A 27913-nucleotide genomic window follows, 5' to 3' on the forward strand; every position below is an offset into this window, starting at 1 on the left:
ACCTCGTCCGAGGGTACCATCAAATCCCGATGCATCCTGATGACGTCCCCAAAACGGCTCTCATCACCCCGTTTGGCCTTTTCGAGTTCCTCCGCATGCCGTTCGGCCTGAAGAATGCCGCGCAGATGTTCCAGCGGTTAATGGACGTGGTGGGACGGGACCTGGACTTCGCGTTCATCTATTTGGATGACATCTCATAGCCAGCAGCAGTCATCAGGAGCATCTGTCCCACCTTCGTCAACTCTGCGCCCGACTGAGTGAGTACGGTCTTACAATCAACCCCGCCAAATGCCAGTTCGGACTCGATACCATTGACTTCCTGGGCCACAGGATTACTAAAGACGGGGCAACCCCTCTGCCCGCTAAGGCAGATGAGGTCCGCCACTTTCCCCGACCCACCACGATCAAAGGCCTTCAGGAATTCGTAGGTATGGTCAATTTCTACCGCCGCTTCCTCCCTTCAGCTGCCCGGATCATGCGCCCCCTGTTCGCCCTGATGTCGGGTCCGAGCAAGGACATTACCTGGGACGAGGAGTCCGCCACCGCTTTCGTTCAAACGAAGGAAGCTTTGGCGAACGCCGCAATGCTAGTACATCCCAGAATGGACGCCCCTACCGCCCTCACAGTGGACGCATCTAACACGGCAGTCGGTGGGGTGCTGGAGCAACTCATCGCAGGTCGCTGGCAACCCCTGGCGTTTTTCAGCAAACACCTGCGGCCACCCAAGCTCAAGTACAGTGCTTTCGACCGGGAACTGTTGGCGCTCTACCTGGCAATCCGGCATTTCAGGTACTTCCTAGAAGGTCGGCCCTTCACCACGTTCACGGACCACAAACTGCTTACCTTTGCATTTACGAAAGCGTCCGACCCCTGGTCATCCTGCCAGCAACGCCACCTGTCCTACATCTCTGAATACACGACGGATGTCCGGCACGTCTCGGGTAAGGACAATGTCGTGGCGGATGCGCTCTCTCGCCCTACCGTTCATGCCCTTTCCCAAGGGGTAGACTTTGAGGCACTGGCAGAGGCGCAGCAGGCGGATGAGGAGATTCCGAGTTACAGAACCGCAGTCTCCGGTTTGCAGCTCCAGGACCTCCCCGTGGGCCCGGGTGAGAGGACCCTACTCTGTGACGTCGCCACTGGCCAGCCCCGTCCCGTCGTCCCGACAGCCTGGCGGCGCCGTGTTTTCGACTCCATTCATAACTTGGCGCATCCCTCCATCCGGACAACTGTCACACCAAAGCCCCACCGCAGCAGTTCCATCCCGCCCACCGGCGTTTCGACCACATTCATGTGGATATCGTGGGCCCCCTGCCAGTGTCACGCGGAGTGCGGCACCTCCTGACTATCGTGGACCAGTTCACGAGATGGCCAGAGACGGTCCCGCTCACCGACACCACCTCCGAATCTTGCACCCGAGCCCTGATCGCCACCTGGATATCTCGCTTTGGTGTACCAGCCCACATTACCTCCGACAGAGGCGCCCAGTTCACCTCCAGCCTGTGGTCAGCTATGGCCAGCCTTCTGGGGATTCAGCTGCACCACACCACTGCCTACCACCCACAGTCGAACGGGCTAGTGGAGCGTTTCCACTGTCACCTGAAGTCGGCCCTCATGGCCCGCCTGCGAGGAGCCAACTGGGCGGACGAGCTTCCCTGGGTCCTACTCGGCATCCGCACAGCGCCCAAGGACGACCTGCACGCCTCGTCGGCCGAGTTGGTATACAGCGCGCCCCTGGTCGTCCCCGGGGAGTTCCCACCAGCCCCACGGGGGCAAGAGGAAGATCCCGCAGCAGTCCTGGGCAGACTACGCGAGAAGCTCGGTAACCTGGCCCCCATACCCACTTCACAGCACGGGTGGCACCCGACCTGCGTACCCAAAGACCTACAGAACTGTAAGTTTGTGTTTGTACGAAGGGGCGGGCATCGGCCACCGCTGCAGCGGCCATACGAGGGGCCGTTTATGATGCTCCGGAACAACGGGTCCACGTTCGTGCTGGACATTGGGGGGAAAGAGGAGGTTTTCACGGTGGACCGCCACAAACCGGCCCATGTGGACCTGGCGCAACCGGCCGAGTTTCCGGCACCTCGGCGCAGAAGCCGACCTCCCAAGCAGGTTCTGGCCCAGACTGTGGACATTGGGGGGTGTATCGCCGGTTCTGGGGGGGGGGTTATGTGGCGACCCATTTCCTGGCACATCCGAACCGGCTCACAATTAGATAGCCTACGGGGGTTTGCGAGCACAGAGCTTTGGAGCCTCCGCGCCACGGGGGGCAGGTTGAGGGAGGCTTAAAAGTGAGGCTGAGGATTTCGAATAAAGTTTTTTCCTTCGACTGCGTGTCATAATTTTAGTGCTGCGTGTAGCACACCGCTACTCAGTCACCATTAAGTTCACAATGGACCTACAGATGAAATGTAACCTCTATTAATTGTGTGGCACTTCAGAATGTGCTGTACTTCAAAAAAACATTCATTACTGTCATTGCTGAGGACAATGAGACTGCAGTGCATCTCCATTCAGTGTAAAACAGCACACTGGCAATTCAATGACGAAAAACACAGCCACTAAATTTAAAATAACGCCTGTGTTATTTGGAATGACAACTGATTTAAAAACAAAAACTCTAAAATTAAAAGAAACAGCCGCTGCCCCATTGCACTTGCCCACATTACAAAATACCATTAAGTATAAAATAGCATCAAGAATTAAAACTGAAATATAAATAACAAAGAGCTCTGAAATCAAAGGAAGGTAGCTGTCCCATTTAAACCCAAATATTGCACATGCCCTTGTATTGAACTTAGAAATTGCCCATCCTGCCTATGGATTATTTGTGGGTGGGAGGTGAGGGGAGCTTTGTTCATTTGCATGAGAGCCAATACCGTGACCAATATTTTCAAGTTTAATGACCATAAGATATTAAGCAACTGGAATAGGCTTCAAAGAAAGATTCAGAGTCAAAGTATTCACCGTCTTCAACAGTGTCCGAATTAGCGTCCTCCAAGTAAACTTGAGGTCCTGCTTTAACTTCCAGGTTTCTGCTCAGCCAGCTGGTCTGTTCCAGGGAGGAGCCGACAACATTCCCCACCGCTTCAATTATTTTCTGGGCCACTTCCTAAGAGAGAATATTATATACAAAAAAATTCATCCTGCATCCAGAATTTACAAGTCTAATGTGTGGCCTTTCACACAAGATGCTGAGACTCACCTGAAGATCTCTCTGATCCTTCTTATTTTCCAAATTAGGATTTCTAGACATGAAGTCATTCAGTATTCTGCAAATTAAATTAAAAAAAAACTTTTGTGAAACTGAGATAAAATTAGTGCCGCACTGGAAGATAGCAACTTTTTAAATTCTAGTGGGCTTCATGGGCTAAGCCACCATTTAATTGACACAAGACCATAATACACAGGAGCAGAATTAGGCCATTTGTCATTTCAAATCTGCTCCACCTTTCCATCATGGCTGATCAATTTCCCCCTCAGCCCTATTCTGCTGTCTTCCCCTGTAACCTCTGACACACTTACTCATCAAGCACCTCTGCTTTAAATATACCCCAAAACCTGGCCTTCATAGCCATCTGTGGCAATACATTCCACAGATTCACCATCCTTTGGCTAAAGAATTTCCTCCTCATCTCTGTTCTAAAGGGATACCCTTCTATTCTGAGGCAGTGCCCTCTGGTCCAAGACCCCCCCCCCTTATAGAAAACATCCACCCCATATCCACTCTACCTAGGACTTCAAAAACTCAATGAGATCACCCCTCATTCTTCTAAGTTCCAGTGAGTACAGGTCTAGAGCCATCAAATCCTTCTTGCCTGTTAACCCTTTCATTCCCAAGATCATTCTTGTGAATCCCCTCTGGACCCTCTCCAATTCAAGCACATTTTTTCTTAGATACAGGGCCTAAAACTGCTCACAATGGTCCGAGTGCTGTTTGGACCAATGCTTTATATAGCCTCAGCATTACATTCTTGCTATTTGGCCTGCTAATTCTGCTTCACCATTCTATCATGGCTGATTTATTTTCCTTCTCAACCTCATTCTCCTGTCTTCCCCATAACCTTTGATCCAAGACTTTCAAACTCCGCTTTAAATATACCCAATTACTTGGCCTCCACAGCTGTGGGTGGCAATGAGTTCCACAGATTAACCATCCCTTGGTAACTGGCAAAAGAAAATTCTCCCATCTCTCTTCTAAATGCATGCCCCTCTATTCTGAGGCTGCACTCTCTGGTCCCAGACTCTCCACTGTAGGAAACATCCTCTTCACATCCACTCTATCTAGGGTTCTCAATATTCAATGAGGTTCAATGAGGACTGTCCCTCTCATTCTTTTAAACTCCAGTGAGTACAGAGCCATTAAACCCTCCCCTTTCATTGCCAGAATCACTCTCCTAAGCCTCCCCTGCCTGTCCCCCTCATTATCACCATTAACAAATCGGTCTGATACTTCAAAGAAGAAATTTCACCTTTTAAATTTATCAAGACAAGAAAGTCCACAAGGAAGATTCAAATAAACTGAAGTGCACTGTCTTACCCAAGTAACAGGAAATGTCCTGGAGCTGCCAAGTTCAACGACACAGATTCTTTTAATAGGTACAGCAATGACGGCAGAACAACCTGTGGATCAGCAAAGTAAAGCCTGTGACAAAGCACAGAGGTGAAGGTCAGTTAAGGGCGTCATTGAAACAAGAAATAGATTCTACGGCAAGCAGCAAACTCATCGGGAGTGAATCATCCTTTGAAGTTGTGGGTAAGAGAGTGACATTTTGCAAGGCAGGAGCCATTTGAATGCAGCAAGTCTCGTTGGGATAGAGACTTCTTTAAGCCAATAAAAAGAAGGGAGGTGTAAGCAGAGCTGCCATTGTTGGAGTGGGGCAGTGTTAAAGTGGTCTGTGTTTGGCTCAGTAGGCTTTGGTGAGAATAGGCGAGCTGAGTGCAAAGCTCAAAAGGTTTCAGATACAGGTAACAACAGGTAAGTTTTTTTTATAATTGTCTGTAACTCTATTGTCCTTTGTTCAGTGCAGGCAGGGTGGTTAAGGCGGTGGAATGCTCCTCCTGCGAGAGGATTGCAAGATAACTGACGGTCACCCTGATGACTACATCTGCAGGAAGTGCACCCAACTTCAGCTCCCGAACAACAAGGTCAAGGAACCGGAGCTGGATGCACTCAGGACCACGCAGGAGGCTGACAACCTCAGAGATGGTCACACCCAGAGTGCAGACTTCAGATAAAAGATTGGGTGACCACCTGGAGAAGTGAGGGGAGTAAGCAGTCAATGCAGGGTTCTGCATAACCATTCCCCACAGCAACAACTCTGCCCCCTTAGGATACTGCTGGGGGGGTGGGGGTGACATATCAGGGCCAGTGGCACTGTGGCCAGCTCTGAGGGTCAGCAGGCAAGGGCAAAGTCAAGCAGAGCAGTAGTGATAGGAGACTGTAGGGAGACAGACAGAAGAGACGCCAGGATGGTATGTTGCCTCTCAGGTGCCGGGGTCCGGAATGGCTCAGCAAAGCTACAGAATATTCTCAAGGGAGAGGGTGAGCAGCCAGAGGTCGGAGTGCACATAGGTACCAAAGACATAGGCAGAGAAGTTGGGGGGGGGGGGGGGGGAGAGGTCCTGAGCAGTGAGTATGACGATGGATGCTGCTTTCCTGTGACAGAGCTCTACACAAATGTGTTCAATGGTGAGGATGCTTTTACCCACAATGGACCAGGCTGTGTCTGCTATTCTTTCCAATATCTTTATTTATAGAGCATTTTTATATAGACTATGTTGCCCAAAGTGCTTTACAATGGGATACAAGAAAAAATGAAAATAAAAGATAAAAATAACAGCAAACATGAAAATAAAAGTCAAAAAGATGTTAGTTAAAAGCGACGTTACATGAGTAAGTTTTGAGCTGGTGCTTAAAAGTGTCAACTGAGTTTGCATCTCTTATAGTTTCAGGTATTGGGTTCCACAATTTGGGAGCGTAATTCAGAATAATGCTGACCTACCAATTATCTTTTGAGGGAAATTGTTTACATTTAAGATGCTGGTGGAAGAAGACCTGAAGCTTGAGCAGGATTATAAAACTAAAAAAAAAATATTCTGACACGTACTCTGGTTCCAGACCATGAACAGCTTTAGAAACTAGTAAGAGAACTTTAACGTCAATTCTGAAAGCTACAGGAAGCCAGTACAGAGTAGTTTGGATGGAAGTGATGTGCTCGCTCATTCTGGTTTTGGTTAACATTCTAGCAGCAGCTGGAGTTGCAGTTTACCAATAGATTGCTTTGGAAGGCCAGTGTGTTGCAGTAATCTAGTCAATTCAATACAAAGTCTTGAATTAGTTTTTCAGCATCATTACGTGACAGAAACAAACATACCTTTGCAATACTTCTTAAGTGTAAAAATGCTGCTCTGGCCACTTTATTTATGTGAGATTTAAAATTCAAATCTGAATCAAGGATAACACCCAGGGTAGTTACTTCTGATTTTACAAGGTGAGCCAGTCTCAAAGTCAAATCTATTATCAGAGTACATACATGTTACCAATACAACCTTGAGATTCTTTTCCCTGAGAGCATACATAGCAAATTGATAGAACAGTAACTGTAAACAGGATCAATGGACCACAAATCGTGCAAATGTAGACATAAATAAATAAAACAAGCATGAAATAATAAGATAGAGTCCTTAAAGTGAGACCATCGTTTGTGTGTGCTCCAGAAGCTGAAAGATATATGAATGAAATCATTGAAGGGTACTATCAAAAAGGCCAACTCGGTTCCCAAGGCAATTTAAGAGAATATTGTGGTCAATTGTGTCTAAAGCAGCATTTAGATCCAAAAGAATTTGAAGTACGAATCTGTTGGCATCTGTGCTGAGCCTAAAACTGCTGACAATTTCTCCATGCTCTGGTTTGCTCCAAAACCTAACTGAAGCTTTTCTAGAATATTGCTCTCATTCAGAAAGTTGAGCTGATTTAAAATTACTTCAAGCATATTGCCCAGGAGAGAAGATATATAGGGCTGTATTTAGCTAGTATCTAAAGTCAAGGTTTGACATTTGTGGCTTTGAAAGCATCAGGAAAAGCTGTTTCAAGGGATGTGTTATTAACTTTTGTAGGCTTTTCTGTTCAAGGCATTGATGTTTCCGTATTGGTTAATGGAATCACTCAATCACCACACACCTATAGAAGTTTGTCAAAGTTTTAGATGACATGCTGAATCTGCATAAACTTCGAAGTAGAGGCACTGCTATGCTTTCTTTGTAATTGCACTTACGTGAAATGGTAACACTGAGGAACTTAAAGAGGCTGACCCTCTCTACCTCTGGTCCCTCGATGAGGACTGGCTCATCAGCTCCTTGGTCTTGCATTGAGTGTGAGGTTGTTGTGACACCACTCAAGCAGATTTTCAATCTCCCTCCTATATACTGATAAGTCACTACCTTTAATTCAACCAGTGACCGTGACCATGATGTCCTCAGCAAACTTAAATATGGTATTGGAGCCGTGCTTAACCTCACAGTCCTAGGAGTAAGGCAGGGGCCTAAGCACACAACCTTGTGGTGCACCTTTACTGATAGAGATCGTGGAAAAGTTGTTGCCATTCTGAACTGACTGGGGTCTGCAAGTGAGAAAACAGAGGATCCAGTTGCACAAGGAGGTGTTGAGGCCTAGCACTTGAAGCTTACTGATAGTTTTGAGGGGATAATAGTATTGAATGCTGAGCTGTAATCAGTGAAGAGAATTCCAATGTATATATCTTCACTGTCAAGATGTTCCAGGGTTCAATGAATACCCAACAAAATGGCATCTGCAGTTGACCTGTTGTGACAGTAGGCAAAATGGAAGGGATCCAATTCGTTTCTTAGACAGGAGTTGATGTGTTTCATCACTAACTTCTCAAAACACTTCTGTCACGTAGGTGAGAAATTGCTAGAAAATTCAGCAGTCTAATGAACAAGGAGGCAATTAAAAGAGAGAGAGGACTCTGACTTGGTTTTGATAACACTTTTAATTATGACCTTGAGAGAGAGAGAGAGAGAGAGTATGGAGCCAGCTGAGACACGAGCTGGGAAGTCACCATGGTAACAGCTCAGAGTGGTTGAGCTAACGGACGGCTGGAATTTTGGACGGATTATAAAAGTTGAGGCTTTTGTCTGATAACGGCAGAGGAGACACGACACGGGAGAAGCGCGGAAGAGCTACCTGAGAAACCACCGGTGGAGTATCAGACCACCACGAGGATGGAGACCATGGACTGATTAATTTTGACCCGTGATTACCAGCTTGCCTGTGGGGGTCTGCTGAAGGTGAACCCCTGCCGTGGGTTAGTAGACCATTCCTTAGAAAGGGCTCTGTCCGTCCGTGTGGGGTTCACACGAAGTGACTCTAAAGACTTCAGAAGCAAGAACAACTAAAGCTGCCAACTAAAATATCAACTCAATTAACTCTCTCTCTCTCTCTCTCCATCAATTCAACTCGATGCAACACAAAGTGAACTGAACTGCTTAAATGTTTTCCTGTGGACACACTTGACAAATCTATAATATAGTAACTATAGCAGAATCAATGAAAGATCAACCAGAGTGTAGAAGACAACAAACTGTGTAAATGCAAATATAAATAAATAGCAATAAATAATGAGAACATGAGATAAGGAGCCCTTGAAAGTGAGATCATTGAACGTGGGAGCACTTCAATGATGGGGCATGTGTGAGTGTGGTTAACCCATTTTCGTTCAAGAGCCTGATGGTTGAGGGGTATTAACTGTTCCTGAACCTGGTGGTGTGATACCTTCTACCTGCTAGCAGCAGAGAGAAGAGAGCATGACCTGGACAATGGGGATCCCTGACAATGAACTTTCTTTTCATATAACAGTGTTTCATGTAGATGTGCTCAATGGTTGGGAGGGTCTTACTCGTGATATAGTGGGCCAAATCCACTACTTGGAGGGTTTTCCATTCAAAGGCATTGGAGTTTCTATACCAGGCCATGATGCAGCTAGTCAATATACTCTCCACCATACATCTATAGAAGTTTGTCAAAGGACATAAACACAGATTCTGCAGATGCTGAAAATCCAGAATAACACACACAAAATGCTGGAGGAACTAGATACCATGGTAGCATAGCAGTTAGAACGATGATATTATACTCAGGGCATCGAAGTTTGGAGTTCAATTCCAGCAGCATCTGTAAGGAGTTTGTATGGTTCTCCCCATGACCACATGGGTTTCCTCCAGGTGCTCCAGTTTCCTCCCACAGTCCAAAGATGTACCAGTTAATAGGTTATTGTAAATTGTCTTGTAATTAGGCTAGGGTTAAATAGGTGGGCTGCCAGGCAGTGCGGTTCATTAGGCTGAAAGGGCCTATTTTGTGCTGTCTTGCTAATTAAATAAATAATCTATCAAAGCTTGAAGTGGGATCTGTACCGCTGGAAAAGTGGCCTGAAAATTGGCAAATGGAATTCAATGCAGACAAGTGTGAGGAGATGCATTTTGGAGGACCAGCCAGAGTAGGTCTTATACACTGAATGGGAGGGCACGAAGGGATCTGGGAATAGAGATCTAGAATTCCTTAAAAACGGTATCACAGGTAGATAGGGTCATAAAGAAAGCTTTTGGCACCTTAGCCTTCATAAATCAGTGTATTGAGTACAGTAGTTGGGATTTTATGTTGCAGTTGCACAAGATGTTGATGAGGCCTAACTTGGAGAGTGCAGATAAAATTCACAAAGATGTAGATAGATCTGGAGGACCCGAGTTATAGGAACAGGTTGAATAGGTTAGAACTTTATTCCCAAAAATATAGAAGATCGACAGTGGATATTTGACAGAGGTATACAAAATTATGTGTGGTATAGGTAGGGTAAATATAAGCAGGATTTTTTCACTGACAATGGGTGAGATTACAACTAGAGGTCATGGATTAAAGTGGAAAGGTGAAATTTTTAAGGGGAACATGAGGGGAAACTTCATTCAGAGGCTGCCGAGATTACGGAACAAGCCACCATATCCAAGTGGTGGATATGGGTTTGATTTCAACATTTAAGAAAAGTTTGGATAGTTACATAGAGAAGAGGGATATGGAAGGCTATGGTCCCAATGCAGGTTGATGGGAGTAGGCAGATTAATGATTCAGCATGGACCAGCTGGGTCGAACAGGGCTATTCCTGTGCGGTAGTGAACTATTACTCTGTGACTCCAATGGTTTCCCTGAAAACCTTGTTCAGTCATTTTGTGTTGTTACATTACCTTGTGCAGTAAAAGCAAAATCTCCCCAAATTATTTCAATAAGTCTTTCATGCTATTGTTGCATCTTCTCTTCAAGTATATACATGAAGCTTTCTGAAAGATATTTACCTTTGAAGTAATGCAAAACTGAACTGCAGCATTGGGATGTCGACCAAAGTTGGCTTCTGAAAAAAAAAGTTTGACAAATACTTAAACTTCAATTGTATTTCAACACATGAGCCAGTTGCACTATTAGAATGAATCGAGAGCTTCATGTCCATTAATAAGTGCATCACACAATTATGATACAAGACCATAAGATATAGGGCCATACGATACAGGAGCAGAATTAGGCCATTTAGCCCATTGAGGCTGCTCCGCCATTTCATCATGGCTGATCCAGTTTCCTCAATCCCAATCTCCTGCCTTCTCCCCATATCCCATCATGCAGTGACTAATTAAGAATCTATCAACCTATGCTTAAAATAAATACAGCGATTTGGCAATAGCCACTCTGGCAATGAATTCCACAGATTCACCACTCTTTGGGTAAATAAATTCCTCTTAACTCCTTTCTAAAAGGACACCCTCTATTCTGAGGCTGTGTCCTATGGTCTTACACACCCCCACCTTGGGAAACATCCTCTCCACATCCACTCCATTCAATGTTTCAACGAAGTCACCCCTCATTTTTCTGAACTCTAGTGAATACAGGACCAGAGCCATCAATGCTCCTCATTTAACAAGTCTTTCAATCTCAAAATCATTTTTGTGAACCTCTGTTGAACCCTCTCCAATGTCAGCACACCTTTCATAGGTAAGCAGACTAGATGTGCCAAATTGTCTAATTCTGCTACTATACCTCATGGTAAAGGGCCCAAAACTGCTGACAATACTCCAAGTGTGGCCTCATCAGTGCTTTATAAAGCCTCAACATTACATCCTTACTTTTATATTCTAGTCTTCTTCAAATGAATACTAACGTTGCATTTGCCTCCTTCACCACTGACTCAAACTGCAAATTAACCTTTACTGAATCCTGCATGAGGGCTCACAAGTCCCTTTGCTCCTCAGATTTTAAATTTTCACTCTCATTTAGAAAATAGTCTATGCTTTTATTTCTTCTACAAAAGTGCATGATTGTACACTTCCCGACACTGTATTCCATCTGCCACTTTGCCCATTCTCCTAATCCAAGTCCTTCTGTAGCCTCTCCACTTCTTCAAAGTTACCTACCCCTCCTGCCTTTGTATTATCCGCAAACCTGGCCACAAAACCATCAATTCCATCGCCCAAGTCATTGACATATAACATAGAAAGAATCTGTCCCACCACAGACCGCTGTGGAACACTACTAGCCACCAGCAGACAACCAGAAGAGGTTCTCTTTATTCCCACACTTTGCCTCCTGCCAATCAGCCACTGATTTATCCGTGCTAAAATCTCTCCTGTAATATCATGGGCTCCTAACTCGTTAAGCACCCTCATGTGTGGCACCTTGTCAAAGGCCCTCTGAAAATCCAAGTACACAACATCCACCGATTCTCCTTTGTCTATCCATCTCATTGGATTGGAAGGACCCATTTCCATGCTGTATCTTTAAATAAAAGTGACAACATTTCCACAGCAACAGTTCCACTAGTTACACTCTGCAAAAGCTGAGACAAGTAGCTTGCAGTCCCATCCCAAATCCATACCAAATGCCCAAACCTACTAAACAATGAACGCGTGACCAACTGCTTGGAGCTATACTTGCATCAAAGTCAGGCCAGAATTTCATGACTTACCTCTTCCCCCTTGGTTTGGGGTGGCTTTTTGACAACTTCCCTTATCAGCTGTAATATGCTGTCGGTGTTGAGTGTTTCCAGTGCTTGGACTAGCCCTACCAACGTCAGTTGAGCTTCACTGGCAACCGGCAAAACCTGTAAAGACAAAGATGAGAAGAGCTTTCAATGTATAATCGATACACCTGGCAAAATGCCACAGTCACATAGACAAAATATTTTAATGGCCTTTTTCAACACAAGAACTTCTTGCAGCACAAGCAGATAGAACAGTTAAAAAGCAGTAATGCATAATCATCTTCATTACTCGGATATTGAGCACAAATTGGCAGCCTGTGTTGCCTCTGTATAAAACTGAGTATTACAGAGTGCTGGAGAAAATCAGCAGGTTAGGCAGCATCTATGGAAGGGAATAAACGGTGAATGTTTTGCCCCAAAATATCAACTGTTTATTCCTCTCCATAGACACTGCCCGACCGAAGCTCCTCCAGCACAGTGCGTGCATTGCTCGTGACTTCCAGCATCTAGAGAACCTCTTGTGTTTCTAACTATAGACTGTTGTGTACAGTTCTGGCTGCCACTCCACAGAAAGGATGTGGAGTCTTTGGAAGAGGTTCCCAGGGATGTTACCTAGACTGGAAATTATTAGCTACTAGGAGAAGTTAGAAAAACTTCGAGTGCCTTTTCCTAGATCAGCAGAGAGGCAACTTAATAGAAGTATATAAATTAAGGAAGATACAGATAGGGTAGACGTCAGAGTCTTTCTACAAGGATGAAGATGAAAATGCAAAATATAGCGGGGCACAGCTTGGGATAAGAGGGGAGAAAGATTTTTGTTTTCAAATACAGAGGGTGTTGGCGCTGGGAGCACAGCGACACTCAGGCTGTCCCCAGCGCATCACAAAACTGCCACAAAATAACGCTATTTCATTGTATGCTTTTATGTATCACCATCATCATTATGTGCCGTATTGTATGACGTGAGCGATTGCGGTCTACACGAGCATGATTGTTCTTGGAAAAATGTTTCTACAGAAGTGGTTTACATTGCCTTCTTCAGTGCAGTGTCTTTACAAGACGGGTGACCCCAGTCATTATTAACACTCTTCAGAGACTCTGCCTGGCGTCACTGGTCTCACAACCAGGCTTGTGATATGCATCACCTGCTCATACGACCATACACCACCTGCCCCTATGGCTTGACATGACCCTGATCAGGGAGGTAAGCAGGTGTTACGCCTTGCCCAGGGTAACCTGCAGGCTAGCAGAGGGAAGGAACACCTTACAGCTCCTTTGGTAGAGATGTATCTCCACCTTGCTACCCCTTTTCTATGAACATGTGACAAATAAAGCAAATCTTTAAAAACTTGAACACGATATTCCAGATCCAACGAAGCATAAAAAACACAATAAATATAAAAGCAATTCGGTAAAACACAACGTACAAGTAACTGTTACGCACATAGGAGGAAATCTGCAGATGCTGGAATTTCAAACAACACACACAAATGCTGGTGGAACACAGCAGGCCAGGCAGCATCTATAGGGAGAAGCGCTGTTGACGTTTCAGGCCGAGACCCTTCGTCAGGACCAACTGAAAGGAAAGGAAAGGAAAGAAGGACAAACCTTTCGGTTGGTCCTGACGAAGGGTCTCGGCCTGAAACATCGACAGCGCTTCTCCCTATAGATGCTGCCTGGCCTGCTGTGTTCCACCAGCATTTTGTGTGTGTTGTTGTTATGCACATAGACTGATTTTATTAACAAAGTCTATGAACGAACAGTATATAATAGCTGCTTGTACGTTAAGTTTTATAGGATTACTTTTAAAAGTTTTCCCTAAAGTTGGAAAGACTTTAAAATAAAAAAAGTTAAAAGAGTTTGGCTGAAAAAGAATTACTCTGTACAAGACAATCCATCTAGAACTACACAGTATTTAAGAGATGACTGGAAAAATGGCAAACTAGTAGGCAGGATGATTCTGGACTTAGTGAGAGTTGAGAACAAAATTAAAGCTGAAACCTTGCGACAAAGTCTCGAGTGATTAGCCTTGGTTCTTACCTTACTTTGATTCACTTTCTTGCTGCTTTTCCTCTTGTTCCACACTGTTGCTACGGCTGCCATCAGATGAATGCCCATCTGTGCAGCAAATGGGTTAAGAAGGTCCAGAATTTTCTGCCTCAGTGTCTTAAAATAGACAATCAAGTTTAGGTGGCTTAAAACACAATTTTTTCCAACTTTTCACAGCCCATTCAGACTAATTTTCAACTCAAAGGATTTCCAAGCACAACCACTGGTGTCAAAATGTGTGTTGACACTTGCATGCTGGCCCCAGCATATAAGATCATGAATTATAGGAGCAGAATTAGGCCATTTTGCCCATCGAGTCTGCTCTGCAATTTCATCATGGCAGATCCATTTTCCCTCTCAGCCCCATTCTCCTGCCTTTACCCTGTATACAAGACCTAGATAGTGCTGGCTGCTGGTGCAAACAATGGATTTCAAATCTACATGCTTCAATGAAGATGTGGTAAATAATGCTGAACCTGAATCACAAAGCAAAAGCTCCCCATAAGACTGAACAAAACTTCCATTCATACTGCAAAAAACAAACAGGCTTATTACACACTGTAGGTCAAGGTTTAACGCCAGATTGTCTGAAGAATACGCTGTACAACTCAAAAGCATCTTAATTTTGGGGCTACTTTTATATTCGGCTCAGTTACAAATAGTCACCTAGTCTAAGACAAAGTGTGTTTGCAACTTGAAGCACGATAAGACTGCCTTGGATTTTATAGACAGCAGAGTTTGTGGCCCAAATTATTCAGGATGTTTTTATACATTTCATGTTATGTAGAGATACAGCTCAGAACATGTTCTTTCAGCCCGATGAGTCACACTGTGCAGCAACCCAACTATTTAACCCTAGCCTAATCATAGGACAATTTGCAACAACCAATTAATCCACTAACACCTACATCTTTGGACTGTGGGAAGAAACTGGAGCTCTCGGAGGAAGCCCACATGGTCGCAGGTAGGACATACAAACTCCTTTCAGCTTACCCGAGCTGCAATGGCGTCATACTAACCACTATGTTATCGTGGTGGCCCACTGAATATTGTGGGATGCCATTCAGCCCATTTGAGTCCATGCCAACCCTACATACAGCAATCCTGCTGAATCTTTTCCATAATATATAGATTCTAACACAGTGGGGCTCATCCAGCCAAACATTCCCACTGCCCCATCTCCCCAACTTATTTCCCTGTAACCCTAGACTCTAGTAATTAATTAGATAATATTTTATTACTTATTTATTATAATTATATTTATTTTTCTTTTCGTATTTTGCAGTGTTTGTCATTTTTGGTTGTCCATCTTTGCATGTAGTTATTTTACTGATTCTATTTTGTTTCTTTGTATCTACAGGGAATACTGGCAAGAAAATGAATCTCAGGGTAACAAATGGTGACATATATGCGCTTCGATAATAAACTTCCTTGGAACACACTACTCATTAGCTCTCAGCTGGCCGCTTCTCTACACGAGGAATGATTTCACAATGGTCAATTAACCTATCAGTATGCCAATGCAAACCTGAGAGAAAACTGGAGCGTCTGCGGAAACCTCAGGCAGTCAAAGGGAGAATGTGAAACTCCACAAAGGCAGGGGGTCAACATCAAATCCAGGTTACGGGAGCTGAGAGGCAACAGCACTAACAATTCCTGTTCTCATCTCCTCCGATCGACCCCCCTGCCACCAACTGGATAACAAATTTGTCTTTGAACATCTCCGATTAAATTAGTTTCCACCAAGCCTGTGGCACTAGAGTTCCAGATCACAATGACTGTACCCTCTGCAAAGTAAAAGTTTTTCCGCATCTCCCATTTCATCACACGGCGACAAGTTGCCACATACCTTTGTCGACTTAAAGTAAACTGAAGACGAGCCCTTCGTGGTATTGAGTAAGCTTGTGGGTTTTCTCTGGGATTCTTCTCGCTGGACGACTCCCCAGAGGAGAGACATGGAGTCGATGATTAATGGCAGTTCTTCCAGGATGGCATTCTTGGCATTCTTCAGGCTTGTGGAGTCACTCAAGGTGACAGACTGGTACAGGAAGAGAAGCCACTTTGTTACAGTAGATGAACACAGTGTTAGAGATGCACACCTCTCACAAAAGCACAAGCACATCTTAAATCACTCCAGACCAGAGGTTGTAAAAGAAGTCCATTTATAACTGGTTCACCCCCCACCCCCAAGTACCTTTCTCCAAAAGCTTACTTCAGATTTCTGACACTAGAGTCAAATCTTTTTTTCAAATGAGGAACTAGACCTTTGTTACCTTACTATTTCCAGTATTTGTGTTAAGCTTTTCCCTATTCTGATCTGACAGGGTAAATTCTGAATAAACTTCCACCACCCCAGCTAACAAAGTAGCCCTGACCTCAGGAGAACATGAACAATACGCTAATATCTTCCATAAAGGTGCCCTGGTCTTGGTCAAGGACGTCAACTAGCCGTTAAATTACAGACAGTTCTGTGATACTTGTATCTAGCTTAAGAACATTTATTCCATCTCATTCAATCCCTCAAACCCCAGCAGACTCCCAACCTATGGGGAAATGCACCATAGAAACAAGCCCTCCAGCTCAGAGTCCACAACATCAACCACCCACTTACACTCATGCCGCATTAATCTTCTTCCCTCTGCATTCTATCCTCAGATTCTACCGATTAGTTACACACTACAAGCAGGGGTATTTGGGGATACACATTTGGGGAGCGTGTACCCAAATCGGCAACAATCTTCTAAAACAATTCTCTCAGATGCCATCTGAGAGCAGAAATAATCATTGATAATAATTATAATCATGGACTTTAAGGGAGGTAGATGAATTACATATAGACAATATACAACAGGTGCAGAAGTAGACCATTCGGCCCCTCGAGTCTGCACCGCCATTCTGAGATCATGGCTGATCATTCACTATCAATACCCAGTCCCTGCCTTGTCCCCATATCCCTTGATTCCCCTATCCATCAGATATCTATCTAGCTCCTTCTTGAAAGCATCCAGAGAATTGGCCTCCACCGTCTTCCGAGGCAGTGCATTCCACACCTCCACAACTCTCTGGGAGAAGAAGCTCTTCCTCAACTCTGTTTTAAGTAACTGACCTCTTATTCTCAGTCCATGCCCTCTGGTACTGGACTCTCCCAACATCTGAAACATATTTCCTGCCTCAATCCTATTAAATCCTTTAATTATCTTAAACGTTTCAATCAGATACCCTCTCAATCTCCTCAATTCCAGCGTGTACAAGCCCAATCTCTCCAATCTCTCTGCGTAAGACAGCCCTGCCATCCCAGGAATCAACCTAGTGAATCTACGCTGCACTTCCTCAATTGCCAGAATGTCCTTCCTTAAACCTGGAGACCAAAACTGTACACAATATTCCAGGTGTGGTCTCAACAGGGCCCTGTACAAATGCAAAAGGACATCCTTGCTCTTGTACTCAATTCCCCTTGTAACAAAGGCCAACATTCCATTTGCCCTCTTCACTGCCTGTTGCACTTGCTCATTCACCTTCATTGACTGGTGAACTAGGACTCCTAGGTCTCTTTGCATTTCTCCCTTACCTAACTCGACACCGTTCAGACAGTACTCTGCCCTCTTGTTCCTGCTTCCAAAGTGGATAACTTCACATTTATTCACACTGAATGACATCTGCCTAGTATCTGCCCACTCACCTAGCCTATAAAAGTCTCCCTGTATTCTCCTAACGTCCTCTTCGCATGTCACACTGCCACCCAGTTTAGCATCGTCAGCAAACTTGCTGATATAGTTTTCAATGCCCTCATCTAAATCGTTGACATAAATCGTAAAGAGCTGTGGTCCCAATACAGAGCCCTGTGGTACCCCACTAGTCACCTCCAGCCAGTCCGAGAAACACCCATTCACTGCTACCCTTTGCTTTCTATCCGCCAACCAGTTTTCTATCCATGTTGAAACCCTGCCCCCAATGCCATGAGCTCTGATTTTACTCACCAATCTCCTATGTGGCACCTTATCGAATGCCTTCTGAAAATCTAGGTACACAACATCCACTGGCTTACCCTCGTCTAACATCCTTGTTACACCCTCAAAAAACCCCAACAGATTAGTCAAGCATGATTTGCCCTTGGTAAATCCATGCTGGCTCGGCCTAATCCTATTTCTGCCATCAAGATGTGCCACTATTTCGTCCTTAATAATGGACTCAAGCTTCTTCCCCACGACTGACGTTAGGCTAACAGGGCGATAGTTCTCCGTTTTCTTCTTCCCTCCCTTCTTGAGAAGTGGGATAACATTAGCCACTCTCCAATCTTCAGGAACTGATCCTGAATCTAAGGAACATTGGAAAATGATTACCAATGCATCCACAATTTCCTGAGCCACCTCTTTTAGAACCCTCGGATGCAGACCATCTGGACCCGGGGATTTATTAGCCTTCAGTCCTACCAGTCTACTCATCACAGTTTCTTTCCTAATGTCAATCTGTCTCAATTCCTCTGATATCTTATGACCCTGGCCCATCCATACATCTGGGAGATTGCTTGTGTCCTCCCTGGTGAAGACAGATCTAAAGTACGCATTAAATTCTGTTGCCATTTCCCTGTTTCCCATAACAATTTCTCCCAATAGTCACTGAAACACAATGAATTAATAGAAATACTATTTATAGAAGTAAATGAAGTAAATTTATAGAAATAAATGAAGCATTTTAGAAAACCTGTGATTTTTTTTGTGTTTATTTATGTATTTATTGAGATAGTAATTGCAAATTAGGACCCTCCAGCTCACGCTACTCAGCGATCCCCCAATTTAATGCCAACCGAATCACATGACAATTGACCAATTACCCTACCAACCGGTAGGTCTTCGGGCTGAGGAAGGAAACCAGAGCAGCTGGTGGTGACCCATGCAATCATGGGGGGGGGGGGGGAGGTAATGTACACACCCTTTACACTCAGCAGCAGGAAATGAGCCCACGTCTCTAGTACTGTAAAACATTGTGCTGCCACTATGCTACCGTACTGTAATCAATTTCTAAAAAGCATTTTAATTGTTATTGGAACTGTTTATCAATTGGATCTGTTATTGGATCTGTGAGGATTTCAAAATGTATCATCCAATGTCATGTGTTCTTACAATCGTCCAGCTGGCGCCAAGCCAGTGTGAAACGGTTTCCTGTGAAAACATCCCACCACTCTTAGGTTGTAATAATTCGCTGGTTCATTTGGCAGCAAAGGTTACCACTGATTAAAGATAAGCATGCATCTTTGTATTATGGTCAGGTTCGAAGAATCGAGGTTCGACACTTCATGCCAAGTGCCATCTTGGTCACATGTGCCATTGGGGTTTCAGCCTGAAGCATTGACCGTTTATTCCCTTCCATAAATACTGCCTTACCTGCTGAGTTCCTCCAGCATTTTTGTGAGTGTTACTCAAGATTTCCAGCATCTACAGAATCTCTTGTGTTTATGATACCTAACCTAGGGCTTGTGGTAGAGAGCTACAAGTAATACTGAAAAGACATAGAGTCTACTGCAATAAAACAGTGCCTTAGATCCATCTAGCCCATGCCGAACTATTAAAATGCCTCGTCCCATCAACCGGCACCTGGACCAATGCTCTCCACACCCTCCCACCCATGATATCAATGCTCAGATCATAAATATAGCCAGCTCCTTAACTTCTGCTTATGGAATGCATTTTTATGTGCAGTTTCTATCTGCAAATTATTGCCCATTGTTCTCACTGTGGAAGGAAGCAGAGATCAGAGAGATGATGAGCGAACTTCACACAGCACTCTGACACCTGGGGTCTACATCAACCGGAAAAGTGGGATTATAGTGGAAGGAAAAGCAAAATAAAACAGAAAGTGCTGAAAATGCACAGTAGGTCAGGCAGCACCTGTGGACAGAGAAACATTTCAAGTTGGACCCTTCATTAGAAATGGGAAAACAAGAAAACACTGTTGTTGCACAAGTGAAATCACCAGACAGAGTTACTGGTAGATACAAAGCTGCTTCTTTATTTGATAAAAAACAATATATAGCAGGCATCATACTGAGACACTTTCGCTGGGAAGGTCTGCTGGCCCAACATTGGGCTCGATATTTTTTGCTAAACACAAAGGACAATTCCATATTTACAAAGTATAGACAATGCTTTCTTTTGAAGCTACATACAAACTTCACACCTTCTGATTCGCATCCATCCCACAGGTGCCAGCAGGTCCGTGGACTGGGATTCACAGCTTCTAGGAAAGCATTGCTCCAAATTAAATCCACAATATATTTTCAAGGAACAGAAGACTGGTAACCAAAGCCATTTGCTAAATGTAAATGACCTAAACCCAAAAATCACTCTAATAACACAAACATGAGAAAGTCTGCAGATATCCAAAGCAACCCACACAAAATGTTGGAGGAACTCAGATGGCCAGGCAGCATCTATGGAAAAGATTAAACAGTCACCGTTTCAGGGCAAGACCCTTCTTCAACAAGAAAACACATTGGCTTTGAGCACGAGGCCAGGGTGACTCTGATGTTCACTGAGCAGTTTGGAACTTTAATTTATTTATTTTATTTCGAGATATAGGCCCTTCCGCGCTGTCTAGCAACCCACCTATTTAACCCTAGCCTAATCACAGGACAATTTACAATAACCAATTAACCAGTACGTCTTTGGACTGTGCGAAGAAACCAGAGCACCCGGAGGAAACCCACGCAGTTCACGGCAGAACGTGCGAACTCCCTACATACGGTTATGCTAAACGTGGGCTTAGAGAGAAAGAAAATAAGTAATGGGAGGTAGTAAATCTATAAAATGCTACTCAAAGCTGCAGCAGGAACACGAAACTAAAAGCAGAATGCGGGAAATTATCAGCAGTCTATCAGAAACGTTCCTTTTACCCTACCCATTCCTCCCTCACTCATTAGAACAGTTAGGGCGTGGCATAATTCACTTCCTCCTCCCACACCCCAGGTGAAGTGAATCACCACTCATCTACAGTCAATGGCAACTTACTGGATACAGGGAGTGGAACCCAGTGTGGTCTGCTGCTGTAGCCCATCCACTTCAAGATCCAGCAAGCTCTTCCGCGCACTGCTGTTGTTAACGTGCGGTTATTTCAGTTACTGTCAGCTTGAACCAGTCTGGGCATTCTCCTCTGACCTCTCTCATCAACAGAACTGCTGCTCACTGTGTGTTTTTTGTTTCTTGCGCCATGCTCTGTAAACTCTAGAGACTGGTGGGTGTGAAAATCCCAGAAGATCAGCAGTTTCTGAGATATTCAAACCTCCCCATCGGGCAGCAACAATCATTTCACGATCAAAGTCACTTAGATCATATCTCATCCCCTTTCTGATGTTTGATCTGAACCTCTTGACTGCATCGGCATGCAGTTATGCACTGAGTTGCTGCCACATAATTGGCTGATTAGATATTTACATTAGTGAGCAGGTATAACTAATAAAGTGACCACTGAGTGTATCTGTGCACACATCTGCCTTTCTTTGCCCTTCCAACTCAATTAACTCTTCTCATTCTACCATGGTAGCCACTAGTATAGTCACATCAGAGCTGAGCTAGTGGAAGCTTCTTGTTTAACAGCAAAGTACCTTTTTTGCCTGTGCCAAGGTATCCAGAAGGCAATAGTGAGAAATGGTTGTGAGTCCTTCCAAAAGAGTGAGTGGGTAGTCCGGTGGAATATTTTCCTTCTTTAAAGTCGTGCTGAAGAACAAAAAGAAAGAAAGAAAATATTGATAAAATTAATTGAGTGCATTTTGTCTGACTACAGAAATGCCTAATTGTACTCAAGGTCAGCAGAAACTCTGCAATAGTGGGAGTAGATCACTTGGCCCAATCCAGCCTATTCCTCTATTCACCCTGATAGCATAGCAGTTAGCACGATGACATTACAGCTTGGGGCAATTAGGAGTTCAGTCCCAGTGCCATTCTAAAAGGAGTCTCTGTACGTCTTCCCTGTGGTTTGCTCCAGGTCCCCCAGTTTCCTCCGCAGTCCAAAGACTAGGTTAACTGATCATTGTAAATCATTGAACAGGTTGGGGTTGTGGGGTTGCTGAGATGGTCTGGCTTGAAGGGATGGAGGAGCCAACTCTGCATTGCATCGCCAAATAAAAATAAATAAATATTCATTCGTATTTAGGCCAATTTGTTTCAGGTAGAAAAAGCAATATCTCATATTTCATCTGGGTAGCCTCCAAACTGACAGCACGAACATTGATTTCTCTAAACTCTGGTAATTTCTCCCCCCCACTTCTCTCTTCCACATTTTCCTCCCCCCCTTACCTAATCATTTCTTCTCACCTGCCTATCACCTCCTTCTAGTGCCCCTTCTCTTTCCCTTTCTCCCAAGGTCTATTCTCTCACATCAGATTCCTTCTCCTTCAGTTCTTTCTCTTTTCCACCAATCACCTCCCAGCTTCTCATTCCAAACCTTGGTGGCTATAAATGATGCTAGATCTTCTGGGACCGAAGCCCAGTGTTGTGCCCACTTCCAGAATGGTTTGCACTGGTTCTTGGTACCCAGGAGTTGGTGAGTGGGCAGAATAATTCTCCTCCCCTGCTTCTGGAAAAGGGTGAGTGTATCAAAGGTGTGAACTCAGTGTGAACAGTTTTATGACATTGGGCAATTGGTAATTAACAAAAAACATTTCCCAGCCCATAGGTAAAGAATGTCTCAAACATTGACAAAATCTGCAGATGCTGGAAATCAAAGCAACACACACAAAATGCCGGAGGAGCTCAGATGCCAGGCAGCATTTAAGGAAAAGAGGGAATAGTCCAGACGTCAGGCCGAGACCCTTCCTCAGGACGGGGGGGGGGGTGATGCCTAAATTTAAAAGTGGGGGGAGGTGAAAGGGGCTAGCTGAAAGGTGATAGGTGAAGTCAGGTGGGTAGAAAAGGTCAAAGGATGAAGAAGAAAGAATCTGATCAGAGAGGAGAGTGAACCTTTGGAGAAAGGGAAGGAGGATAGGATCTGGGGTGGGGGGGGTTATAGGTTAAAAAGAAGGAAAAGGTCAGAATGAGGAATAGAGGAAAGTGAGAGGGATGGAATTGTGTTTACTGGAAGGAGAAATGGATATTCATACCATCGGGTTGGAGGGTAGCCAGACAGAAAATAAAATATTGCTCCTCCACTCTGAGCTTGGCCTCATCTTGGCACAAGAGGCGGCCACGGACTGACACGTTAGAACAGGAATGGGAATTGGAATTAAAATGTCTGGCCAAGGGGAAGCGCCAATTATGGCAGAAGGTGCGGACGTGCTTGATGAATCTGTCCCCTGACTTATGACGGGTCTGTTAATGATCCTTTGATCCGGCACAGGGCTTGAGTGCTGATTGCTCAGTGAAGTTCCGGGGGAAAAAGTGGAATTCTGGGCTCCTGCTGGATACTTAGCATTGGAGCAGAGTGATACATCCCGTGTCACCTGTTGGTTCACTCATGGATGGGAGTAATTACTGGAAATTTCACAGACGAGGCCTGCAGCCAAAATCTGGTTGATAAAGATCAGCATTATTTGTAACATGTACATCGAAACATAAAGCTTACACTGAAATGCGTCATTTGTGTCAGTGAATACACAGTTCAGCACCATCACAGCAAGCCCACAACTTACTAACCCGAATCCACGTCTTTGGAACAGTGGAGGAAACTGGAGCACCTGGAGGAAATCTGCATGGTCATGAGAAAAACATACAAACTCCTTAGAGACAGCAGTGGGAAATGAACCGTCATCATTGATTGCTGGTGCAGTACAGTGATTGCACTAACCACTACACTACTGTGCCACCCATAAAGCCAGTTCAGATCTGACAATACAGTGTTGAAACGTAGACACAAGGGATTCTGCAGATACTGGAAACCTGAGCAATACACACACGCAGACACACACAAAGTGACTGACGAGTTCAACAAGTCAGGCAGCACCTATGTAGAGGAGTAAACAGTTGACGCTTGTGATGAAGGGTCTCAGCCCAAAACAGTGGCTGTTTATTCCCCTCCATAGATGCTACCTGACTTTCTGAGTTCTTGCAACGTTTTGTGTGGGTTGAAGCATAGAACTTGGCAGGGTAGCAACTGGGAGAATGTTTCCTCTGGTAAGAAGTGTCTGAGCTGGTGGGTCACAGTCACAAGGCCTAGGCCATTGAGAACGGGAATGCAGAGAAATTTGGAGTACTCTATCACTGGATTTGAAACTGAGATTGATTAAAAAAAAATGAAAATTCTACAGATGCTGGAAATCCAAAGAAACACATAAAAAGCTGGAGGAACTGAAGATCAGGTAGCATCCATGATGAGGAATGAACAGGCAAAATTTTGTGCCAAGCCAAGACTCTTCATCAGGTCTGGAGGAAGGAGAACTCCTTTGCTTGCATCTTTGGAAACAGCTCTGTTTCTATCTTTGACATCTCTTTTTACTCCTTTTCAAGGTTCTTTTGAAGACCCTGACCTGGAGTTACACGCTGACTGGCTCTGCAGAAATGGGACCTGCTTTCGGGGCTTCGCAATCAGCCTGGAAGACTACCGCACCTCCAGGGTGCCGGACTCTCCCGGCTCTGGAGGCAGGCGGATTCGAAGCCGGTGCTGCCGCTGCTCAATGTGTTGTGTGAGACGGAAGATCGAGAGCAGCGAGCCGGTAGCTGGCGGTGTGCCAAGACCCGAGTCCTTTAGGCATAGAGCCGATTAATAAATTATTATTGTTATTTACTTTTCTCACTATTACATATTACAATGTACGGCTGTCACAAAACAACAAATTTCATGACATATGCTGATGATATTAAAGCTGATTCTGATAATCTGCCAAAGAATCCCTAATACTGGCTCGTTTCTTTTTCTAGTATGTATCTGCAAACCGTGGAACAATCAGTCATTTGATGCAATACAATGTTTACCGAAAGTCCTGTCATACATACAAAAGCATATGTAATAATCTAAACATGGTTTCTCAAAATCATTTCCTCACAGGTTACCTGCAGACAATAGGAATTAGTGTTAAAAGCCTGTCGAATTTTATTGTCAGAGGGTGTTTACATATTTAAACATGACCTAATTCCACTCCCATGTCTAACAATCTCATTTCATTGGGTGTGTCCCCACTTGGACAGGTACATGGATAGGAAAAGTTCCCAATCTGGGGTTCATGAACCCTTTGGTTAATTTTAGGGGTCCATGGCATAGAAAAGGTTGGGAACCCCCTGATTTAGATGAATTTTGGCCAAAGGTACTAACTCAGATTGGCATCCTGGTTGGCATGGTTGTCCCAAAGGGTTCATGAACCCCAGATTGGGAAATTTTCCTATCCATGTACCTGTCCAAGTGTCTTTTCAATGCTATCATTGCACCTGCCTCAACCACTTCCTCAGGCAATTGATAATCAGAGTTACGCAGCTTGGAAACAAGCTCTTCAGCCCAACTGGCGCATGCCTACCAAGATTCCCGACCAAAGCTCATCCCATATGTCAAAATACACCATCGCCTCTAGTGCCCCCATGACCTTTGGCCAACTGAAGAAGAGTGGTTCAAGAGCAACACATCAAATCCAATACAAAGCCTGTGTTCCCACAGTAATGATCCCTGCCTTCCAATCTGCTTCTGGCTTTTCCTACAATAGGAGATCATTGGATATAAACCAGCAACACTATCTCCATAAAATCCTCCAAAATGCATTGTCAGAAAATGTAAACCAATGCCCCAGCATCACTGTGCACTCTACTACGGTACGGTAGTGGAGTAGCTAGCACAATACTTATTAGTACCAGCGACCCGGGTTGAATTCCTGCTGCTGTCTGTAGGGAGTCGTACTTTCTCTCTGTGACCATCTTGGTTTCCTCCTACTGTCCAAAGATGTCCCTGTTGGTACGTTAATTGGTAATTGTAAATTGTCCCATTGTTAGGGTAGGGTTAAACTGGGGGTTACCGGGTGGTGTGGCTCGAAAAGCCAAAAGGACCTTTTTCACGCTATATTTCAATAATATATAAATAGGCTGCGTGACCATGCCCCACATAGTAACCAAAGTGCTCCCGCACACAGAGCCTTTATTGCCGCGCAGATGGAATTTTCTTTTTTATAATGTTAATATAATTGTGAAATACCCTGTAATTGTGGTAATAAATACAATCCATAAATTTACTAAATAATAAATGTACCAAAACCTTAACTTTGAGTAGTTTGAGTACTTTGACTAGTGGAGTGCCGCGGGGATCTGTCCTGAGACCCCTGCTATTTGTGATTTTTATAAATGACCTGGGTGTAGAGGCAGAAGGATGGGTGAGTAAGTTTGCGGATGACACGAAGATTGAAGGAGTTGTGGATGGAGCTGAAGGTTGTCGAAGGTTACAAGAGGATACAGACAGGCTGCAGAGTTGGGCAGAAAAATGGCAGATGGGAGTTCAATCTGGACAAGTGTGAGGTGATGCATTTTGGAAGGACAAACCAGAAGACTGAGTACAGGATGAATGGTCAGTTACTTAAGAGTGTGGATGAACAAAAGGACCTTGGGGTTCAAATCCATACATCCCTCAAGGTCGCTACACAGGTTGATAGGGTGGTTAAGAAGGCCTATGGGATGCTAGGCTTCATTAACGGGGGGATTGAGTTCAAGAGTAGAGAGGTTATGTTGTAACTCTACAAATCTCTCGTGAGACCGCACTTAGAGTATTGTGTTCAATTCTGGTCACCTCATTACAGGAAGGATGTGGAAGCTATGGAGAGGGTGTAGAGGAGATTTACCAGGATGTTGCCTGGATTGGAGAACAAGTCATATGAAGCAAGGTTAGCAGAGCTGGAACTTTTCTCTTTGAAGCATAGAAGAATGAGGGGGACTTGATAGAGGTCTACAAGATTATGAGAGGCATAGATAGGGTGGATAGTCAGTACATGTTTCCCAGGACACCAATAGCAAACACCAGAGGGCATATGTACAAAATTAAGGGAGGGAAGTTTAGGGGAGACATCAGGGGTAAGATTTTTATTTTTTTAATTTTTTTTTACACACAGAGGGTTGTGAGTGCCTGGAATGACTTGCCAGGCTTGGCGGTGGAGTCTAAAACATTAGGGGTATTTTAGAGCCTCGTGGACAGGCACATGGATGAAAAAAAAGAGGGTTATGGGGTAGTGTGGGTTTAGTACTTTTTTTAAAGGATTATATGGGTCGGCACAACATGGAGGGCTGAAGGGCCTGTACTGTGCTATAGTGTTCTATGGCTCTATGAGACATTTTAGAGCTTCAATGTATTTACACTGTTGGTGTTTTAGTTACAACACTACTACAAATTGTGATAATGAACACAGAACAGAAATCAGTAGCTGACTGTTTCTAAACTGCTGGCTCACTGAACTCTGCCAGCATCTAGTCAAAACATTTTACTTTTGCTGTTGTGCCTGAGAGTTGTTTGGGTTGTGAGTCATGGTTTGTGTTTATTTGAAGAGTATATTACAAAAAAAAACACATTTAAAGTGCTGCACAGTTTTCAGGCTGTGTAAAATTTCCTGCTCAGAGCAATGGTTGGTCTGCGCGGCTTTAAACGAAATTAGAGGAACGTTGCTCATACCACTGAGGGTACTAACGGGATGGCATGACACATGAATGCTTGACTGAGGAAGTGCAGGAGGCAGGGTTTCAGATTTCTGGATCATTGGGATCTCTTCCGTCACACGTATATTGAAATATCAAAACTTGCATTGCAATGCACCATTTGCTTTATGAATACAGTAGCAGCAGCGATACCTCATTAGAAGTTTGAAGAGATTTGGTACAACAGTAGATGGTTGGCAATCTGGGCAGTATTGGAATATAAAAGTTGTAACTTGCTATTTGCTA

The 27913-nt window shown here is 44.3% G+C and overlaps 1 protein-coding gene across 3 annotated transcripts in view; it reads right to left on the reverse strand.

Annotated features, from left to right (window-relative positions):
* Positions 1 to 27913, reverse strand: part of dop1b (DOP1 leucine zipper like protein B) — a 204075-nt gene that overhangs the window by 51404 nt on the left and 124758 nt on the right. For all 3 annotated transcript variants that reach the window (XM_059968854.1, XM_059968855.1, XM_059968856.1), the window contains 8 exons: positions 21685 to 21796; positions 15937 to 16125; positions 14079 to 14204; positions 12024 to 12158; positions 10366 to 10421; positions 4544 to 4648; positions 3209 to 3275; positions 2971 to 3115 (listed from right to left, as the gene is read on the reverse strand). In XM_059968854.1, coding sequence (XP_059824837.1) covers positions 2971 to 3115; positions 3209 to 3275; positions 4544 to 4648; positions 10366 to 10421; positions 12024 to 12158; positions 14079 to 14204; positions 15937 to 16125; positions 21685 to 21796 — 935 coding nt within the window. The remainder of the gene's footprint in view (positions 1 to 2970; positions 3116 to 3208; positions 3276 to 4543; positions 4649 to 10365; positions 10422 to 12023; positions 12159 to 14078; positions 14205 to 15936; positions 16126 to 21684; positions 21797 to 27913) is intronic.

Source organism: Hypanus sabinus, chromosome 4, assembly GCF_030144855.1.
Source record: "Hypanus sabinus isolate sHypSab1 chromosome 4, sHypSab1.hap1, whole genome shotgun sequence".
Classification (NCBI taxonomy): domain Eukaryota; kingdom Metazoa; phylum Chordata; class Chondrichthyes; order Myliobatiformes; family Dasyatidae; genus Hypanus; species Hypanus sabinus.